Source organism: Echiichthys vipera, assembly GCF_963691815.1.
Source record: "Echiichthys vipera genome assembly, chromosome: 13".
NCBI classification, from domain to species: Eukaryota; Metazoa; Chordata; class Actinopteri; order Perciformes; family Trachinidae; genus Echiichthys; species Echiichthys vipera.
The window spans coordinates 18,568,081-18,590,284 of record NC_139838.1 but is presented as its reverse complement, the minus strand read 5'-3'; the positions used below and the strand labels follow the sequence as shown (position 1 = coordinate 18,590,284).

The 22,204-nt window shown below is 38.0% G+C and overlaps 1 protein-coding gene across 1 annotated transcript in view; it reads left to right on the top strand.

The window, feature by feature from the left end:
* Positions 1-22,204, top strand: part of LOC310956123 (CUB and sushi domain-containing protein 3-like) — a gene marked incomplete at both ends in the record, with an annotated part of 334,390 nt that overhangs the window by 285,898 nt on the left and 26,288 nt on the right. Inside the window, 11 exons of the mRNA XM_083926253.1 lie at positions 1,158-1,335; positions 4,784-4,929; positions 10,530-10,610; positions 11,503-11,616; positions 11,729-11,917; positions 12,189-12,347; positions 14,310-14,498; positions 15,383-15,568; positions 15,996-16,190; positions 17,555-17,728; positions 20,020-20,193. Coding sequence (XP_083782379.1) covers positions 1,158-1,335; positions 4,784-4,929; positions 10,530-10,610; positions 11,503-11,616; positions 11,729-11,917; positions 12,189-12,347; positions 14,310-14,498; positions 15,383-15,568; positions 15,996-16,190; positions 17,555-17,728; positions 20,020-20,193 — 1,785 coding nt within the window. The remainder of the gene's footprint in view (positions 1-1,157; positions 1,336-4,783; positions 4,930-10,529; positions 10,611-11,502; positions 11,617-11,728; positions 11,918-12,188; positions 12,348-14,309; positions 14,499-15,382; positions 15,569-15,995; positions 16,191-17,554; positions 17,729-20,019; positions 20,194-22,204) is intronic.

Below are 22,204 nucleotides of genomic sequence, written 5' to 3'. Positions count from 1 at the left end.
CATACATGTACGCTGGTAAACTATTCTTTCAGGCTAGAATAAGAGTTTTTTAGAGACTATATAACCCCCTGGCAGATCCTCAAAGCACTCTCAATTGTATATGCTTTTTAATAGCATTTGATCAATGACATTATCACTGTTGGAAATATTGGTAATGGTGTTTCATGTCATTGCTATCCTAACTCTGTTTAAGTACTGTAGTATTCCATTATTAAACAGAGTTATCTTAATCTGAGCTGAAACTATATGATGTTATAGGGCTGGGTGATGAATCAAATATTATTTTCAATATAAATATGGATTCTAATGATTATGAACACAAGATAATTTAGATAAAACAATTACTGTGCCGCACACCCCTTACCTTTACAGTGGTGCAGTAATATGTTTGCATATACTGTAGTTGAAAATAGTTAATCTTAATGCTGAATATATGTTGAGTCGTTTTTTTGTAAATAAGTAGTTTTAGCAAATAATCATGACCAGCCAATTTTAAAGTATCTATTGTTTTTTTTCCATACATGCCAACACTTTCTAATATAGTATCCCCAGTCGATATTTTATTCATGCAGAGAGCAAAGTCAAGAAAAACATATAACGTAATTATAAGCATATGCAACTTGTAAATCAACACAAAGATGGAATATGTCCACCTGTTAATTTAATGAATGGGAGAACCTAAATTATAATGTAGTATAGAATAAATCTGGAGGTCATAAGAGTGCTATCTGGCCCGTGGTTGTTATACATTTCCAGCAGGGAAATTATATCATTATATTACTGTATATTATTCTACCTTCATGAGAAGTAATCCAGTATTTTTTCTTTTTTATTCTCACACTAGACTTTACAGCATTCATTTAGGAATTTTAATTTAGAGAAGTGCAAATATTCCGTCTTATAGCTCCCAGCTGCAGTAACATCTCACCACTGATGAGCAACACCTACACTCCCGAGAAATACCTGTGCTGCAGAGCTGAAATAAACCTGTAATGACAATTTATTAAAGGTATTAAGGTGTTATCCTGCGGTCCTTACAGGACTGATAGAGACGTGTCCTTTCTCAGTCATCCAGACAATTACTAAAGCTTCACAATGGTGATACTAATTTGCTGGTAATTTATTAAGTGTAATTCTGTTAATATCCTGTCTCACAGCTCTCTGTGGTGGCAACATCACATCATTAAATGGAACCATTTACTCTCCCGGTCACCCTGAGGAATACCCCAACTTCCAGGACTGTGTGTGGAGTGTTAGAGTTCCTCCTGGACACGGGATTTACATCAACTTTACCGTTCTGAGCACTGAGCCCATATATGACTACATTACTGTCTGGTAGGTTATATTAACTTATTCAACTCACTTGTTTTTCAACATCTTTACCTTTTAACTGAAACTGTTCATCCTCATTATGTGCCAATGCTCACAAGTCTTGTCCACCTTTATCTGCTAGAGCAATATTTATTTCACAAAGAATTCTTCTCTTTGTTGACTCTGACTAGCCTTTAATTTCACACAAACACACACACACACACACACCATCTCTCCCACAGGATGTCATGCTCTTTAACATCTTTTCAGAGCTGGCCACTAATTGGCTGAATTCCTGCAAGGGTTACTATGACTACAGACATCTCTTCTTGAATATAAAGCTACACTGACATAATTTTCTTCTTGTCATGTTCTACCCATATGTCTTTACCCATAAGTCTCTCTCCACCTCCCTCTACTCCTCACACTGTCTCCAAGTCTCAGTCGGTCTTATATGTGATATACAATACATCTTTCTCTTCCCACCTGCCCATCCTTGACTTCTCACTTTATTATTCTTCTTAAGGAGAGCAGCTATTGGCAACAGCAGATATTTTGCCAATGAAAAATATGTGTGCTTAAGTACCCTGTTTTTTTGGTGATCCATTTTCTATAGGTATCAGGCAGCAGCCGAACAGGCTGAAAATAGGCTGTACAATCTATTTCTGTGGTTGCCATGTGGCTGCCCTTCCATAGCTCAAGCCTGTTACCGATAAATAGCGTCAACAGTTTAGAAACGTCCCCTGGCATACAGACATGGTGAGGCAGGACTAGGCAGAGAAAACACAACAGGACCCGCTCAGGACCTATCTATTGCCAACAACAGTTTAAAAGTTTATATATGACTGTGGAAGCATTATTATGCCGATTGACGGTTCACAAAATATATATCTAAAAATTTTTATAATCCTCTTTTACTCTTACCAAATTTTTATTTGCTTAATCTTGACCAGAAAGATTCCCCCATACACTTTAAATTATATTTTAACCTAAGCCTTTAACATAAATTGATTAATTGTTTAGTCTATACACAAATACACAAAAACCTATGTATACCTTGACAGGAAAGTGAGATTTATTTTTCTGGTGATCCGTTTCTAAGTCTGATCCGAACAGTTTCTCTCCTGTGTTTATGACTTGAGAACAGGTGAAAAGAAAAGATTTTAAATTTTCCTACCAGTTTTTTTTTTTTCAGGATGATTTTACCACTTTTTTTAAACCTTTTTAACTGTTCTTAAGTCATAAACACCAGAGAGAGAACAATTTAGATCAGAGTACGAAAATGGATCACCAGAAAAAAAATATACAATATACAATATACTGTTAACTACAGGTTGTTTGTTTTGTCTGACCAATGATCCAAAAGCCCCTTACAAAAACAAAATATAAGAAATAAAAGAAGGCATCAAATCCTCAATTTGACATTTCTGCTAAATAGTTCAAGCAATAATATATGTATATACGTATATATATACACACAATCATATCAACCAAATGTGAAAGCCTGTTGTGTATTTAAACACACTTGAAATTGGATTACTGCTTTTTTTATTGCTGCAAATACAATCAAGTGCAACAACTTTTTTTTCATCAACTACTTGGCTGGGGCCTGTTTAGTGTATAAATGTACTGAAGCTTATGACTACAATATATTGCCTGCCCTTCTCACAGCACAACACATTTGAGACATGTGTCGTCCACTGACAGCCCCTCCTGTGAACTCCATGAATTGGTTGCGCAGCATGTTCCTGACCCTGCTGTCAGTTGTAAAAGTGGACAAACTGCTGAAATCACACAAATCACACAAAGACCACAAGCCACAGACACACAAAAAAAACCCACAATCTCAGTCACACAAGCACAAAGTTGGCCCCCTGTAGAGAGCACAGTGTCAGTGGTAAAGGTGTGATTTTCACAGCAGTCTCCTCAGGCCTGAGCCAGACAACCTGGCAGTCAGTTAGTCTGCTAATTGGTCTCATACTGAGAGGCTTACTACAAGTTTCCATTGTAAGGATTTTCATATATGTCACGTACACTACCTTGTGCCTTCTCTGCGCTCTATACGTTGCCATAATATGCTCATAAATGTTAGTGTGCAACAGGGATAATCAGCAGTGGAAAGCAATTAATGAAAGGGGGGATGATTCCTCACATAACCTGACAGATATAATTGGCCTCATCCAAAAACACTTAACAGCAGGAAATAATCATTCCATTTAACATCATGATGATACTTTTTAATCACTGGTGATGAGCTGGCTATTGGTTAACTCCAGTCTGACAGCTGGTGGGTCGGTCATTAAAGGTGAAAAATGCTCACAGCATTTCAGAGAGAGCCTGACCTGCCAGTTATCAGATATCTTCCTGTCTGCCTTCTGTGGTCATTTTGTAACTTTTCATGAATGTCAGGCTGATATTAGTGGCATTAGTGCCTGGTCTACAACAGGACTCACATTTTTCTATTGCTGTTCTCTGTACTCTCCTCTGCATGTTTGACAGAGAGAGTTCAGCTCACACACACACGAGGAGACACACATGGAGAGAGACTACACTGCCCCTGCAGCTTTTTCAAATCATAGGGAGTCAGGGCAATGGCAAGCCGAATGAGGTCACTGTGTGCTTACACTTCACGCAAACAATGCTGGCTGCACTATAATATAATAAAATGTTAAGCCAAAAGTGGCCGGGTTACATTTCCTTTGAGAATATGCGTTCTCTATGCCCTGGTGACAGACTGACAGGCTTGAGGTTGTCGGGTTTTCAAGGGGAGAGGGAGGTAGGGTGGGGTTCAATTTTGTGTAGTTTGTAAATATTTTAAACAGATAACAATGTTCTCAGTAAATAGGATTTTACAGCTGAAAGTACATTTTTGTTATGACAGAGAGAATAAAGTTCTGAAAAAAGGCACTGTTTGTTACCTGTATCGGTTCAAACCTGAACAACGCTATTTAAGAACTTGAGCGTCCCAAAACAAGAATAATAGAGCTACAGCTTTGAACTGTGTTTATATCAAGAGATAGAGAGGAGCTGCTCTTTTGTAAGTGAAGTGGAGTTTGTGAATGTTTTATGTCTAAATGAGCTTTGTGACATTGTAGTTTGGATTGTTTTGAGAGGGAAGATGAGCCCATACCCATGCACAATCACTCTGGGCGCCGGCACTTTGTCACACAATGTCCAACTCCATTTGCGGTCAATGGAGCAGCTCTAGGTTTTGCCTCATGAATATTGTCAAGTCTCTTCTATCTTTGTTTCTAGCCTCGGAGAAACCATTTCCTGATCACAAATAGCCACTAAACTGTCGGAGATGACTGCAATAACAAATTCATATTTTGTTTTAGGTCGACTTTTCTCTCCAATTGTTCTATAAAGAAGAATCACATCCATTTGTTTATGGGTCTTTAGACACTGAGTACTCCCTTTGTAACACAGGCTCTCTGTATGCGTGTGTGTTTCTGTCTTTGTTTCTTTGTAGGGATGGTCCAGACCAATCATCTCCTCAGATTGGGCAGTTTAGTGGGAACACAGCTTTGGAGTCTGTCTACTCGACATCCAACATCATCCTCATCAAATTCCACTCTGACTTCTCTGGAGCCGGCTTCTTCGTCCTAAGCTACCATGGTGAGACACTGACAACATTATCAATTTTGTCACAGAGCTACTAATGGAAACATTTGATTGAGTTTGATTAGAGTCTGTAAACTTTCTTAGCAGTTGTCTTTCTTGTCCTGGGGTATAGTGGTAAAACTATAATGCTATCATTAGTTGTAGCTGCAGTGATGGCATCGATCTGTTGTGGTGTTGTACTCTTCAACTTCATCCTCATTACTTTGCACTCAGACCTGCCGTCTTTGACTCATTCTGACTCATGAAGTTTGGTCTTCCATCTCAAATTTTTACGCTGTGACTCAAGCCAGTGTCTTGGTTACAGCAATGCTATTGACAGTAGGGATGGAACAAAATATATTTAGTTTTATAGATAGATATAGAGTAGATAGATAGATAGATAGATAGATAGATAGATAGATAGATAGATAGATAGATAGATAGATAGATAGATAGATAGATAGATAGATAGATAGATAGATAGATAGATAGATAGATAGATAGAGAGTAGATAGATACACAGATAGGTATGTATCATAAATGATTGTGTTGCAATGTATTGAATATCGCAGAACTGCTGAATTTTGGTACTATCATTATTGTTGGCAACATATCATCGAGGTATGGTGAGTTACTACGTGATTCCAACCCCTAACTGGTAGTCTACTACAGAAAGGTTCTCTTTAGTTATCGAACATTTGGCCAATGTTTCATAACTTTTATAAATGTGCTTTTACATGTATCTTTGACTACTTTGGTGGCTATGTTCACATTCAGTTACTTTAACTGATAGCAGTTATGCTTACAAATGAGTTACAAATAGTTGAGCAAATTATGTGATATCTGATTGGCTTTGGGTAGTAATGCATCACTTTTTTTTCTCGGACGCCTCAACTCGACGTGGCGTTTCAAATTCATTAGGATCAGGATAATTGTTGTTCTGTCACAACAGATGTCCAATTCTGTTTCCTGTTTGTATATTGTTTACCTCCTGTTAGAATGATGTTTCCCACAGCACCCTCACTCTAGGTTAGGATTAGGGACAAGGTTTGGTTCAGGTTTAGGTAGGGGGAAATGCATATCAACAGAGAAACTCAACACCAGCACTTCAGGTACCGTAAATACTCGGCTGCCAGAAAAACAAAAGGAAAAGTAAAAGCACACTGATATTATCATTTTACCATACATCAAAAAACATGAGCATTATCACATAGCACTCTTTTAGCTTGTCCATGCACAGCACTGTATGCAGTGTAAGGAAATGTTTCTATTGTATCAGGAAAAGTAGCTTTTAAGAAAGCTATCTCTGGCGAAGGTTTGGATAACGAAAAGCTTTGGTAACGAATGGCTGAATGTTTGTTCAATTGAGCGGATTATGTGTTCTCTTTTAATTTGCTACTTCATTGTATCCAGCAACCTCTTGCCTTGTGATAGTGTTCAGTAGCTTTGCTGTTGTTGGAAGGAATGTTGCATGACGTTGGTTTACTAAAAACAAAATCAAAAGAAAAGTTAATCTTTTAACTTTCCCTGTATGAACATGAATCACCATTGGTTACCTCCAGCTCTAATTTTCTTTGTTCTTGAGAATAGCTTTAAGACTGAAAGAAAAACACTTCAATAGATTTAACTTTCAACCACACAGGAAAAACACGACAAAATCTAAAGAAAGAGAAACTCTTTGATATTGTGATTACTTTGAAATCATTTTATCTTAATTGTTGTTGTTGCCATGCAACTAATTCATTATTTAAAAAAGAAAAAAGTAAATCTGCTCAACAAAAACAATTTGAGTTATAAGATTGAGAGACTTGATTTGGTTTGGTTTGTGCATTAGTAAGTCTCTTTTTACACATAGCATCAGTTTGTTTATGTTTCCGCCATACACACATACACACAAAAAGTCATCTTCCCTCCACAGCGTTGTGGATATTTTATTTTTTCGCTGGTTCTGAGCTTATCTTTCTCCATGTCAAAACTGTCTATGCTTTTCAGTTTTTCTTTTCAATTTACTCGTTTTGGTGTGGCCCTTCAATGCACTCAGATTTTACTTTGTTTTCAACCACAGTTTAAGATGAAAACGCTCTTCGATTGTCTTTTTTCTCTTTTCGCCTGTCTGCCTACAAACATCAATCTTCAGACACTTTGGTCTCTGGTCCCATCTCCTGTCATGTGAAAACACTTAACTCCATGTTTTCACTTATTTCTTTCACTTGACCATTTGGAGAATGGCGTTTTCCTTTTTGTGCTGCTGACTACATAAATTCACCTTTTTTCAGATAGTGGCTAAAAACTTACTTTTGATTTTTTTTAAGCAAAAACACCTCCATATATGTGGTGCAGAAACGTGCATACATGTAAGATCAATGTTATCGCCAATGTTTATCTAACAAATAGTTATATTGTGAATAACAGTACATGTTCTGTCAATGTGGAAATCTCATGAAATGAATCCTGTAATGTTTTAACCTTAGGGTGCCCAGTGGCTCAGTTGTTAGAGCAGGCGCCCTATATCCAGAGGCTGAAAGAGGCAGTGGTACAGGTCTGACTCCGGCCCTTTACTACGTGTTGCCCCCCCCCTCTCTCTCTCTCTCTCTCGCTCTCGCTCTCTCTCATTTGCTGTTCAAACTCCAGCCGTCCTATCAAAAAAATAGCATGAAAGGCCAAAAAAATGTTTGAATTTCAACAAAAAGATAACAGAGAAAATAGTTGCTGGTGAACCTCATGGCTTGACAGACATCATAATGCATTATCATCAAACTAAAAAGTAATAAATGAAACCTTTTTATTTTTGCAATACAAGCAGACTGTGAATACAAGTACAGGATTCCCATGGTCATGGAAAAACCTGCAAATGTAATGTAATTCAAAAATTTTCCAGGCCGGAATTTTGTTATGTTTAATTAGATTCACTTTCAGTCAGACAGTAATCTTCTGTGGATAACCTTCCACGTAATGTAATATAACGTAAAATACATTTCCTGTAGCTGTTGAAGTAACTTAGCTCTAATAATAATAATTTGTGTGTTGTGCTTTCTTTAATATTGCATATGTTTCTTTATTTTCTCAGTGTTCTGTCTCCCTCCATATATGCCAGCCAGCTGAATTTATCTTTGAATCTGATATGTTTGTGCACATTTAAAATATCATGGCTCTCTTGTGATTGATACAAATTTTCATGAAATAGGCTAATAGGCTACACACTTATGTTGCCCCTATATTTTTTAGACTTGCATCCAGGAATTATGCAAGTGATTCCTGGATCAGACTTATCTTAGTGCTTGTTTAGCATTTTTTCTAAAATAAAGAACAATGTATTCACTGTGATTTGAAGTGAATATGAACATAACCAACTTGTATAGATTGAAAAAGGTTGTGTTATACTATTCATTCAATAGTTAACATTTGAAGTAAAGTGTACAATTCTGTCTGTGTTGTGTGTTGTGAATGGTCATGCAGATTTTATTATAGATCATTGCAAAGTAATGGGAAGGTTTTGAGAATGTGTCTTTGTGTAGGAACCCTGTGCAACCTTTACACCACACATTAAAGTAATGCTGCCTATAATTCTCACACCCCTCAGAAAGTTCCTGAAAAGCTGCATTTTTGGATGAAGGTTTAATCTGACAGAATTGCTTCTAATGAGTCTAACTTTCTTTACTCTTTTTACCCTTCACAACACATCCAGTCATATATGTGTATATCTTCTGCCCTCTCCCTCATGTAGCTTAGCTCATGAAGTTTCTGCTGTGCTCTTTAGTGAGAACATGTCAAGTTGGGGTTTTTTAGCAGGCTTTCCCTTTTCAGACAGATGTCACACTGTTAATGAATTTCTGTTGGCAGGTTTTAACTGTCAGCTGTCACACTCACACAGGAACAGTACCATCTGATGGAACCAAGTTTATTTTCAATTTCTGCTTTATTGGACGATGTTCAGCAGTGAATGACAGGGGATGATGGATAAGAATGAAAGGGGATGACATGTATGGCAATGGTTGTTAGTATTAGACAATATAACAAGAAGGTAGGTAACGACAGTGTGAGCAAGATGGACACCCTGATGCATCAAGCGCCTTTCCCACTAGACAAAAACCCTCAAACATCCACTAACATCTGACTTTTGTCTTAAGTGGAAAAGGTTACAATCTGCACTTATTCCAAGGCAAATGACTCTGCAGTACTCGCAGGTATTTATTGGCGCTAGCTCTAATTGTCAGTTATGGGAGTGTGAAACCCGGCTGACACGTTGCTGTGACGTTTTGTGTGTGTGTGTGTGTGGGGGGATGACAGAAAACTAAACTCATCTAGGGGTCTAAAGCTTATTTTTGGCAGGTTTTCCTAAATATACAAGCTTATTTTGGTGAGAAATGGGTATTCAATTCTTTGTCAATAAATACAGGAATAATAGGCACTATTCCTGATAGTGTTTTGTCAGCAGGCGTTTGTACATTTCTTCTTTAACATCCTTTAGTGACGCAAGTGAAATGCAGAATGTCACGGTTTGCATCTGAGACAGCTGCTAAAGTGCAGTTCTTCATTCGAAATGCCAAATCATCCCCAAAGAGGGCATCCCTCCACTTTTTGGGGATGTGTGTCTATGTCATTGTCCTTCTATTTATTTATCTCTGGGTCAATGCATGAATGAATGAATGCATGCCAGTGCTTTCATGCAGAGACGAGGACCGCACAGTGGTGGATAATGTTGTCATGGACGTGAGACTGAGAAAGATAATGTGACATGAATGTGGAAGTAGCTATAAAAAATGGTCTTGGAGCTTAGTGAGATCAATGACTGCTCGCAGTGATCCCCTCCTCTCACATACAGAAGCGTAGACATTGCTGCACACACACACACAGGCATATACACACACACACACACGCACACACGCACATACTCACACACACACGCGCACACACACACACACACACACACACACACACACACACACACACACACACACACACACACACACACAGACCATAGGGCTTTGATATGCATTAGAGCAGCAGATACTATTGGCAGGTCTCATTTTCATAGTCAATTTCATCCTGACTTATAGCCCTCAGCCCTTTCTGACTCTCCCTTAGTCCTCCCCCCTGTCTGTATTCTGTACTCTCTCTCTCTATCCCTCTCCTTCTCCCTCTCTGTTAGTGAGTGATCTATGGTCATGCAGTGATATTGATTACAGCCCTCAGCTCAGTAGCTGTGAAGTCAGTTCCTTTTTATGATTCAAGGCAGTGCTGTATCGTTGTATCTGTGTAGCCGGGCTGCTTTTGATTCCATGCTTTCCTGGCCCGACCATCTGAACTTAAAAGTGAAGTTAAACCGTAACAACTAAGATTAAACAACAGACAGAAAACAGGTTGAGTCACTTTTTGGGTTACTTGAAGATTTCTCACTCTCTGGGCAGTTTCTACAAGCATGGACAACTGGCAGCTTACACATCAGAGCAGGTGGAATTCACAGTAAAAAAGTGACTTCTTGCCAGTGTTCAGACATTGGAAAGCCCCCCCTCATACCCAGCTTAGGTTTACAGACCACTCTCATAGCTCATTTCCTCTCATACATTCTTACATAATCTTTGTCCTCTCTCCTCCTCTGCTGTCTGTTCTCCTAGCCTACCAATTAAGGGTTTGCCAGCCTCCTCCAGAAGTGCCCAATGCTGACATGCTGATGGAAGACGGCGAGTTGGAGATAGGTGAGTTACCTGTCTGCCTGCAAAGCCTCTAGAAATGTCAATTTGATGGAGGAAGCAAACTTGAGTGTTATGACTTTCCAGTTCCTAACAAGAGAACAAATATAATTTTATACATGAAGGATATCCTACTTTTGAACAAATGTTTCTCATTTAATTTAACAGTTTATACAGACATGTAACACTTATCAGCTTGGATAATAATAACACTTTGCGTCGTGGTGGAGGAAGTATTCAAGTTTGTACCTTGAGTAAGCGTAGCAATACCACACAACAGAAATACTCCACCATCAGTTAAACTTCTGCATTTAGAATATTACTCCAGTGAAAGAACATAAGAAGTATTAGAAGAATTATCAAAATGAACTTAAAGTATCAAAACTCTAAGCAGAAAAGTTGCTGCCCTGGGTGATATGTGATTATTATTATATTATTACTGATGCATTCACGTATAAGTGTGATTTAATTGTTATAGTTCATTTAGTATACTGTTGTTGGGTATCTTTATCTAACATATCTAACATAACACATCATCTTTCTAAGTTGATCATATGTTTTCCATGTAAAACCTTAATATTTAGAATAGAAATAGAATAGAAATACTTTATTGAGCCCAAGCTGGGAAATTGAAAATAACAAAATAACTGTGAAATAATTAAGTCAAGTAAAGACTACATTTAATCGTCAGTCGGTGAAAGTATTAAGTGGCATGAAATGTAAAAAATGTAATTAAGTGCATGTACCTCAAATGTGTGCTGAAGTACATGAATATATGCATTTAGTTACATTTCACTACTGATTGTATACTGTAGAAGAAATGAATAATGTTTCCTTCTTGCTGCCTCGACTTTGTTCTCTAAACACACTCACTATATACACCGATTTCTGTGTTCAGGTGACATCATCAGGTACAGATGCCATCCTGGTTTCTCATTGGTTGGCAGTGAGATTCTAACATGTCGCCTAGGAGAAAGACTACAGATGGATGCGCAACCTCCAACATGCCAAGGTGCGTGTCTGTCAATGCATTAGCAGTTTAAGAGTTTGTAATTAATATTTCAAGTGACATAGTGTGTGCTCATTAAACGCAACTTTTCCCTCCCTGTATTTTCTGTCCACAGTCCAATGTCCTGCTCATGATGTGCGATACGACTCGTCAGGTGTCATCCTGAGCCCCGGTTGGCCAGAAAGCTACCCTAACCTCCAAATGTGCTCATGGAGCGTCACAGTAGAGAAAGGATACAATGTCACCATCACCTTTGAAAGTTTCCACACTGAGAGAGAGTTTGATGTGTTGGAGATTTTTGATGGTAAAAAAACACACTCAAAAGCACATGCAGTGATATGCAGTACAGTATAGTAAACATTCAGCTAAGAAGGGCATTATTTGTTAGAACCACACTCAGGGAAACACTCTTCCTCAAAGATATAAAGGTGCTAAGATGATCACCAACAAATGGACATACAGTTATAGCCACAAAAATACCAAGTAGAACAAATCATAGTTTATTTGTATCGTCTCATTCATTAAAGTTATCTCTCTCCTTCTCTTCCTCCTCTCTCTGTGTCTTGATCTCTCAGGTCCAACAGCCAACAGTCCTACTCTGGGGACGCTGAGCGGTGACCTGCCAGCACCCTTTAACATCACAACCTCTGGTCACCAGTTCTTGGTCCGCTGGTCTTCAGACCATGGCACAAACAAGAAAGGCTTCAAAATTCGCTATGTTGGTGAGTACCAAAGTATGTATCCCAACTTTATTTTACTACTACTTTATATAATCATAATGCATGGAAATAAGAACAGAGACAGTCAGAGAGACATTCTGAATGAAAGAGCACTTGGAGGAGCTTCTTAACTGCTAATTGAAACAAGTGACTTTCGAGAACAGGGAATATACAAGTCATTCGATGAAAAGAAAGTAAATATCTTATTTACGGTATAATTGACTTTATCTCTCTTCATCTACACCTTACTTTACTACCTCAAGTCTGTCTTCTAAAGCAGTTTACTGAATTGCATTATGGGTTAGTTGTTAACTTTCATTCATTCAAGGAAATCCTGGTGAGAGCAGATTGTTTCACAGCACTTTTTGCATTTAGATAGTCTTGCACCGAGTCCTGCTAAGTATGACATTAGACTGTTGGGCATCAGGCACCTTCACTTGGGTAATGAGGCGTGAGTGCTTTATTCAAGGGTATTTTTTGACATTTAAGTGAGAGGAGACAGTATTACCTGCTCAGTTTACTTTTTCACTTCATATCATCTAGTCAGGTGGCTGTTTCTTTAACCTTTAAAACACCACTGTTCTGTTTGATGAATTACTTGCTGAATAATAACCTAAAAGCCTCCCAGGACTCTCACACTCAGTAACCTTCTGTTGTAGCTGTGATTAATGTGAGCATCTGCAAGGACTGTTAAACATATGTTGCAAGCCAACTAATTATGGTTCAGCTTCATTATTTGTTTTTGCACTTGCACAATCAGGCCGGTTATGACACCGCAAAATATGCCAACTTTGTAATCATAAAGGGGAAATTGAACTCTCACCTTATAATGACCATTTTCTCATTATTAAGACATATAAACATATTTTCTTTTGCGAACAAACTTTGTCATTATAACAAGATAAGCTGGTATTTTACTATATAAAGATTGTGTGGTTGAAGCAGCAGATTTAAAAAAACAAAAAGGGCAAAGAGTCTGGACTCCAACTAATGAGAGATTATCAGCTGGCTGCTTTGCCCACATACTGGTTCATTGATACAAGCCCTTTTCTGTGGCCACTGACTTTTTATCAGAAATGAGTTGTGTCGTACAGCTTTAATTAGAAAGCACTGTACAAACCATTGCTGGCACTTATACTGTATTTTCAGTGCTGGGAAAATAAAGTAAAAATACAGTAAAAGGAGCTAAACTTTCTCACTAACTCTTTAGTGGTGCTTGTTCATTTTGGTTAAAGAGATGATACTCTGCCAGAGGGACATATAAAACAGGCTTATCACTAATAAATGAGGCCAGTTAAGATTTTTTGTTGGGCCTTTATCCAATTTAAAGAGTTACAGAACAGGCAACTTGCCCAAGTCAACATCTAACTGGACCCAGGCCTGGGTTATATCTATATAATGAAAAAACTACAGGTAACTTATCATATGAGATACTGAGAATGAGAATTTTTACAAAAAGTTGTATTTTAACCATCAAAGAAACTCGTTAGCAAGTTAACTGTTTGCCTAAGAGTTATTGTGGCCAACACTATTTTTTTTTTCTAGTTTGAAACACAGACATTATAAACGTGTTATTTCTCACTTAAGTTAATACAAATTATAATTTACTCACAAAGTAAATACATGTGCTGTTAGTCGAACCTCCTATTGTATCATAAATACAATAGTGACTCATTGATGAAAGTTTACGGAAATTATCACAGACTGTAATGTCAGTAACATTAAAACCTTGCAAGAAATACATACACCTGAATGCAGACATACACTCGCTGTTAATCACAACATTGATCTAAAGGCATAAAAATAACGTTCATCTGCTATATGGAGTAGAATAGTTTAGAATAGTATTCTACCGTAGTAGTAAAAAGTACCTATTTGCATGTTATTTGTAGTTCCTGTTGTGAACAGTGGCAGTGCACCACCCTATGTGAAGTCATTTCAAACCTCTGTTGTTTTTATGGTTTTTCTCCACTCCAGCCCTGTACTGCTCAACCCCAGACTCTCCACTCCATGGCTCTATCTCCTCTCAGAGCGGAGGCCATGTCAACAGCGTGGTGCGATGGGCTTGCGACCGCGGTTACCGTCTTATAGGCAACGCCACAGCGACCTGCCGACGCACATCTCTCGGCTACCACGCATGGGACTCTCCTGTACCTGCGTGTCAAGGTGTGTCTGTCTCTCTGTGTGGAATGTTTATGAACTCAAAGCTAGAATGTACAGAAGAATTTTGTATATGTGATGTTCATTAGTATGAGAAATATTTGCGGACTATTGTTAAATCTAAGCTTGAAAAAGTGCTAAGTGAACACTGATTTGGGGGTTTGTAAATTTGGTAGTTTTATTAGTTATCACTTAAGGGGAAATATTTACTTCTAATTATGAAAAGTTCATCAATGCTATAAAACCTAGAAAAATAATGTTATTTCAGCACTTCATTGTTTTGCTCCAGAGTGAGTAAAATGCCAAATACATTGTTCATATAAAGGTGCTTTTGAATAACACATATAACTGAGTGAGTTGAGTAAATGGAACAGGTAAAAAAATGACTTATTATTTCATGTAACTGTTCGGGTAACCTTTTCATTTTCTTTCGAAGTCTTTATACGTGTATTTTCAGAACAAACTAGAATAGATTCTGCCAAGCCTAGATACAGGTGTTATGTTGCACTTGGTATTGTCTTAAACCCTGCATGTCGGAAAAGCATAGGAAAGCATAATCTGTAGGTGGTAAAGAGTCAACTGAAAGATGTATAGTAGACACTGTAATTACATTGTGCAGTACTCAACAAACCAGTGTATTTAAAACCAGTGTGGACTTTGTACGCGTCTATGTTTTCAGCAAAGAAGGGTGTATTTTGTTAGAACTGGCTGGAACTTGATTGTATATGTTAGTTTGACGGCTTCACTGAAGATAATATTTCCCAAGAAACACTTCAAACAAAGCACACATCAAACCTGCCCACCTGACAGACATAAGTGTGCATGAGGGCTTGTGAGTGTGTCTGTTTGCATGTTGTCTTCTTAACCACTGTGTTTCTGTCCTCCCATAGCTGTCTCGTGCGGGACACCCAAGGCTCCTATAAACGGTGGCGTTTTAACAGCAGACTACTCCGTCGGAACAAGAGTTTCCTATTTTTGTAATGACGGGTATAGACTCTCCAGTAAAGAACTGACATCAGCTATCTGTCAGCCTGATGGGACATGGAGCAACCACAATAAGATACCGCGCTGTTCTGGTAAGTAACACGTAGATATCAGTGGAATAGCAACTATAAAAGTGCCATCTCTGATAGTGTTATGAATTTGGACATACTGCTTGAATGAAAATATCAGACTCCAGTGATATTTAGACTGTATCAGTTACATAAACACAAGTATTGAATAAGAAATACATCAGTGATAATTAAATAATCATATCCCACTGAGTAAGATGGAAATACTAATTTGTAAACATATAATTATTGCTATGAGTGGCAGGCATTTTTGGCTAGGACATTGTTATTTAAATTGAGTCATTATTGTGTATCAGTATGATACTTTACAGTGTCTTGGCCCCACTCTCAGCCAGCTGTTTAAATCCTGACACTATTTTAAAATGTGTTTTATTAAATTTAATGAAAGCAAAGGTTTTACTTTCTCCTCACGCCGTCTCTGTCTCTGTAGTGGTGGTGTGTCCCAGCATTGGGTCATTTTCTTTAGAGCACGGTCGCTGGAGGATTGTCAATGGCTCACATTACGAATACAGAACTCGCATTGTGTTCACCTGCGATCCGGGATACTACAGACTAGGCCCCGCCCACATCCAGTGCTTACCCACAGGCATCTGGAGCTGGAGAAATGAGAGACCCCACTGCCAGGGTGAGTAACAAAGACGTATTATGTTTTCATGGCCACTGGAACTAAAAAACAATATCAGGAATGAGCTAGCAATTATACATATTTGAATATGTAGGCAATGGAACTGTCCCAATTAAGATATCTAATCCTAATGCATTAACTCAAGTCATATTACTAGGGGTGTGCATCTGTCCCTTATAAGACAATCTGATATGTATCTAGATACATGGGCTACGATACAATTCAGGGAATGAAATATTTTAAGACAAAATAAGTCGGTTCACTTTGATGCATTACAATGCAATCTGATAAACAACTCAACATTTGTTTAATGTAGAACTTCATTTTCCTTAATAAATTAGAATAAGCTAATTCTTCTTGTTCTTAAGTGTCTCTGAATCCAAAGTATTTTAGTTACTTTACATTTTGGTATGGCAAGAAAATGGAAGACAAATACATAATTTCAGAATAACTCATCATTGTGTTAATTACTTTTCCAAAGGACAGAGATAGACAAATGAGCTCAGCCAAGTCCTTCACACAACTCTTGAACTTGAAGCTTTTAAGCAATTATCCCCTGTAAAACAGCGAATAGTTGTTTTCACACTTCAGTTCCTGCACGGATTAAACAAATAAATGAAATATTCGAATGTTATAATTGGCGAGCTTTAAAGACAGTGGCAGTCACATTTTGTGGACAGAGTATTGCTACAACAGCTGTTGTGTCCTCTGTTATAGTACTTATATAAGATAACCTGCTGCTGGCTAATTATATTTAAAGTACAGATGTGAAATTGATATGAATCTTGTCATCTAACTCTTCGCAACTAAGCATATTGTTTTAAAGGCAAACCAAGTGCCCTCAGCATCTTTCTGATTATTTCATGTATTTGTTCAAATACTGATGAAGTTTTTGAGCCATGACTACAATAAATTACTGATTTTACTGATTACTTTAATTTAGTATCTACTAATTTGATTCAATCTAATGATGGCTGGCTGACTTTACAAGAAAAGCGTTTCATTCATTGAATCCATGCTCTACCCTGAAAGAGTCCCTTGACATTTTGTCCTCCGTTATTTCACGTTTGGGGATTCCTTGACATTTTGAGTCAATGCTTTTTTTTCTCTTTTTTTTAAATTCTGTGACATTTGAAAAAATACTTTTATCTTCTTTACCGGTCACTGTGAAAAGTTTCCAGTAAAGGTGAAAAAAAAAGTATATTAGTAAATCTGCGTGATAAACAGCTCGCCAGTATTGTATATTGTATATTAGTAGCTTTCCTCACTGAAACCAATGAGCTGTACCAAATTCTCAAATTAACTTGGTGCTAAATTGGTGCACAACAGCTTTTAAATTGCTCGTGTCTGCCTGTATGTTTCAGTTATATCCTGCAGTGAGCAGTCATCTCCACCCAATGGGAAGAAGATTGGTACTCAGACTTCATTTGGTGCTACGGCCATCTTTACCTGTGATGCTGGCTTCATGATTGTGGGGTCAGCTGTCAGAGAGTGTCTGTCATCTGGGCTTTGGAGTGGAACAGAAACACGATGTTTAGGTACATGCACTTGTAATGTAGTTAAACACATGTCTATAACAGTATATGTCATTTTCTGACTTAAATTTAAGGCTTAGGACATACACTGCATGTGAACACACTCATTGACATTAGACCATTAGAAAGGAAGTTTGAAAGCTCAGCTTTTTCAGGTCAATCTAATGAGGAAAGGTATCTAAGGTAGGCACTGTTTGTGCCCTGCACCTCTCGTCTGGCTGCACAGCTGCTCCCCTCTGGCCTCGTCCACCTCACAAGCAAGACTAACACGAGCCTCTGCTGTGCACTCCCTGGTTTCATTTTGAATGTTCTTTTTTTATATATGAGACAAAAAAAATACAGCTACATTTTGCTGTCAGCCTCCCAGTCAGAGGTAACAGATGTTATGACACGGTGCTGTCATTTCCACGAAGCCTCAGTGGAAACAACAATTCCCAGAATACTTCACAGGCTAAGGGGGATATGAGATGCAATTTATAACAGAAATGTTCAATGAAACTTAACCTAGACTGATGAGGAGGCATGATTCTGTCAAAAAATAAATAGATTGGGCCCTGAAAAAGACAGCATTTTCATTCTATCACTTTTCATTTTATCCTTCAAAACTGCATTGGCTTTACTGTACTTATGTTGCTTTTTTAAATGTAGTACAGTTTTGTTTGTTGTTTCCAATCATCTTGCTGATGTAAATCGACCCTCTTATGGTTGATCCTGAAATCTTTAAACATATCATTGAAGTTTCATGATAACTTGCTGAAAATAAGTTGCCTTTTGTGTCTAATGTCCTTTCTCCAACACATAACTTACTGCAAAATGATCAAGAAAGTATAAAATGCGACTCACTTGATTAATGCCCATGAACTTAATAGTAATCAACACCTCAAAGGTAATGTGAATGTGCTGTCTTTGACATTGTTAGCATTTCCGGGTCACATTGCAGGTTTTATCTACTGTGAAGAATAAAATCAATACTCAATTGAAAATCTCTAAGAACAGGAAATACACATTGATTCAAACATTTTTGCATTAGCACTGCGCAGAATCAATCAGACCTCTGGGAAGAATCTGATGAGGGAGTAAAGAAGCACAAATCCTGCTTGGTTAGCTGTCATAAACATTTTAAAGGTAGATGGTATTGCAAAGAGCAGTATCACAGCTGTGAAAATGTTGAAGGAGGCAGCTGACCATCTGAACCTCACCGTAAATGACAGGTGATCCAATTTATGAGAGAGCTTGTGATATTGTGTGATGGTGGAGCGCTTGTTGTTCTCCCATTTTGATGTTTCATGGTGTATGATTGCTTGGAGTAACATGGCTCATAGACAAGATAAACCAGATTTCAAACAGCAATTGCCTACTTTTACAGGCATGCAAAGGTTTCAGCAGATGTTTAACATTTAAATGTTCCATATGGAGGCAACAAACTCGCTCCTAAGCCAAGGAGATTTTCAACCCTCAAGGTTTGATTAAAACTCCAGGCCAGTTTAAAGTGTTACTGTTTTGCTGATATTGTCTTTGTAGCCCTGAAAATGCATCTCATGGGTACAATAAGACTGTAAGAAGACACAAGGCAAAACAGGGAAGTTGTAAAATTGCAAATGCAAGGTTAATGCAGGATTTTGATTATGCCCATTGGCCTTTTTTCTGAGTTAGATACAGTGTACCGTTTTGTTAGCATATTTGGGCCATCAGTCAGTATGCCACAGCAGAAGTCTCCCTGCCCCCCCAAGTCGCTGTGTTATGTTAAAAGCACTGCATTTGTACAGATGAAAACAGCAAAGCAAGACTGTATAGAGGTCATAAATCTGTCATAGAAAGCCAGCCAAACCCATGGACAGCTTCAAGACATCAAGGACAATTCCATTTAACGGAATGATGTAGCCATAAAAACATGGAGTATTTGGATTGAATAGTTCACACAGTGTTAACCTACAGTACAGCCTATCTTCATTTAAGAGCTGAAACAAAAATAGGGAAACATAGTTCTAGATACAGGATATGTATATATACTTTAACTCAACTTCATAATCAGCTGTTCTCCTTCCATCGTGGCACTTTCAGCGTGTGACAGAAATAAAATAGAAACCGGACGTCCGACAAAAGTGCAGCTCCAAACGGCGCGCTGCATCACTAGCCCCCACTTAGAACATTCCAGTAGGAAACAATGTAATCAAAGTGATTTTGTCGCTGATGCTCGCTTGTGGACACAGTGTTAACAGCAACATATGTAAGGCAAGTTCTAGGACAATGTTACCTAAAAGTCTGAGTCTTCTCTATTTCTGTCTGTCTTTCAGCTGGTCACTGTGGAATCCCAGAAGGTATTGTGAACGGCCTGGTGATCGGAGAGAACTTTGGTTACCGTGATACAGTCGTCTATCAGTGTCTGCCTGGCTTTCGACTAATAGGCTCATCAGTTCGAATCTGTCTCCAAGACAACCAGTGGTCTGGACAGCTTCCCGTTTGTATATGTAAGGAAACACACATTTACCTCTCATTAAAGATTCACTTTAACTAACAAATTAACACAATCCCTCTACTACACATGTCTGTCACCTAGACAACTCGTGGTCTGGGTCGCTGCCTGTGTTCTTTTATACCCTGTGTTAACACACTCTCAGCCATGCACACTAGCTCACACTAACTATCTCTGAAAATGCTATTACATGTTATAACTGCTGATGAGTAGAAAGATTATCAAATGTGCATGTGTGTGTATACACATGCAGAGGATAAATAGAAATTTATCTCAAATATTCAAGCCTAAAGTGTAGCTAGAGGAAGCTTGAAAGGCAGGTATTTTTAATACCAAAAAATTAAGTCCTTTCAAATAGAGGTAAAAAGTATTTGATTATGATAATGTGCTCAGCATTTTCATTTGAATGTTGGATAATGTATTTGCTTGTGGAGTTGAAGAAGAATCAATTTCATACATCTTAGTCATATCAATAAAAAAGGCCTTATGTTTGGCAAAGATTTTCAATTTGATATGGTATGGGGAATCAGCTAGAGAGAAAAAAGGTAGACAGGGGAATTTGAAAAAATCCAAGTTAATAGGTTTATGATCATTGATAGTGAAGGACAAGACTCGATCAAATAGATGTTTACTAACTGCCTTGAAGTACGCTGATAATAATTGACAACAATACCTTTTCAGCAGGATGAAGTTGACTCACTTGATAAGAAATAACTAAATCAAGAGTGAAGCTTGATCTAGCATCATTAAAGGACACACTAAAAATCTAATACGTAAAATTGTCCTCTAGTTAATCGTATAATTTTCATTTATCCTCAGTGACAGTTAAATCTAAACCTGCAATCCTTGTGTGAGCTTGTGTAATCGCTAGAATTCAGCTGCTGTGCAAGGTAATACAATACCAACAATGCAACTGAACCACTGACATTTTGGTCAAAGATCCAGGTATGTTAAATTGGTATAATCTAAAATAATATGCCAGTGACCGTAGCGTAGCTACTTTTAACACGGTTCATGAGAAACAGCACTAAGGGAGCTGGTAGAGCTGATAAACCCCAGTCAAATTTCATTCAAATTAAATCTTAAACCTTTTGTTCAAGAGTGATTTCCTATTCAGTAAAGCCAGAATAGGGTTTGTATTTTGAGAAATATTCTTTTCTTGAGTAGTCTTATATAAAGGACCAGAGGGCCCAGCTGCCAGTATGGTCTGAATGAGATAAATAGCAAGGCTTGGATTAAGGAAGCAGAAAACTCTGACATGTCCAGGCTACTATGAAAATCTTTTAAATTTGGTCACTTGCTGTGGGCGTCCTAAATGTTTTAGGCAGTAACTGGGCTCAGTTAAGGTAGCGATGATGAGTCCCATCTCAAGCCAATTACAGGCTCCTTTTCCCAAAAGAGACACTAAAGAAGAGGTGGTGACGTAGTGTCGACATTTCTGGAGAAGCAGGGGCATGAAAAGAGAGATTATTTCCTTTATGAAATTGTTTTTTACTATTACCCTTAAAACAAAAAGAAACCATATTAGATATTGAACAGCATGTTATTGTATCTGTATGTGTGTTTCTGTATTGCATGCACACATGTATTGCATGTGTGTGTGTGGCAATGATAATGTGTGTGTCCATCTGTGTATCTGGTGTGTATGTGCTATGCTGTTTTTATTGAGGTTATTCATGCAGGAGCTATTGAGGGAAATCATTTTACAGGCAAATTATACTGTAATTATGGAGATGAGAGACTCTTGTTTAGAGACGCAAACACAGAATGATGATGAGACTATGATGGTGTATGTGTGTGCATGCATGTGTGTGGCTGCAGGGCATGCTGACGGTGTAGATAAATGTGTATCTTAGGCAAGTAAACAAACTTCTGATTCTCACTGATCAAGTGAAAAAAAAGGCCTTGGCTACCTCCCTTTCTCTCCTGTCTTCACTAGTCTTCTCCTCCTCTAGTTCTCTCTCTTCTGCTCTATTCTGTGGTTCACTGTTCACTTTTCCACCCAC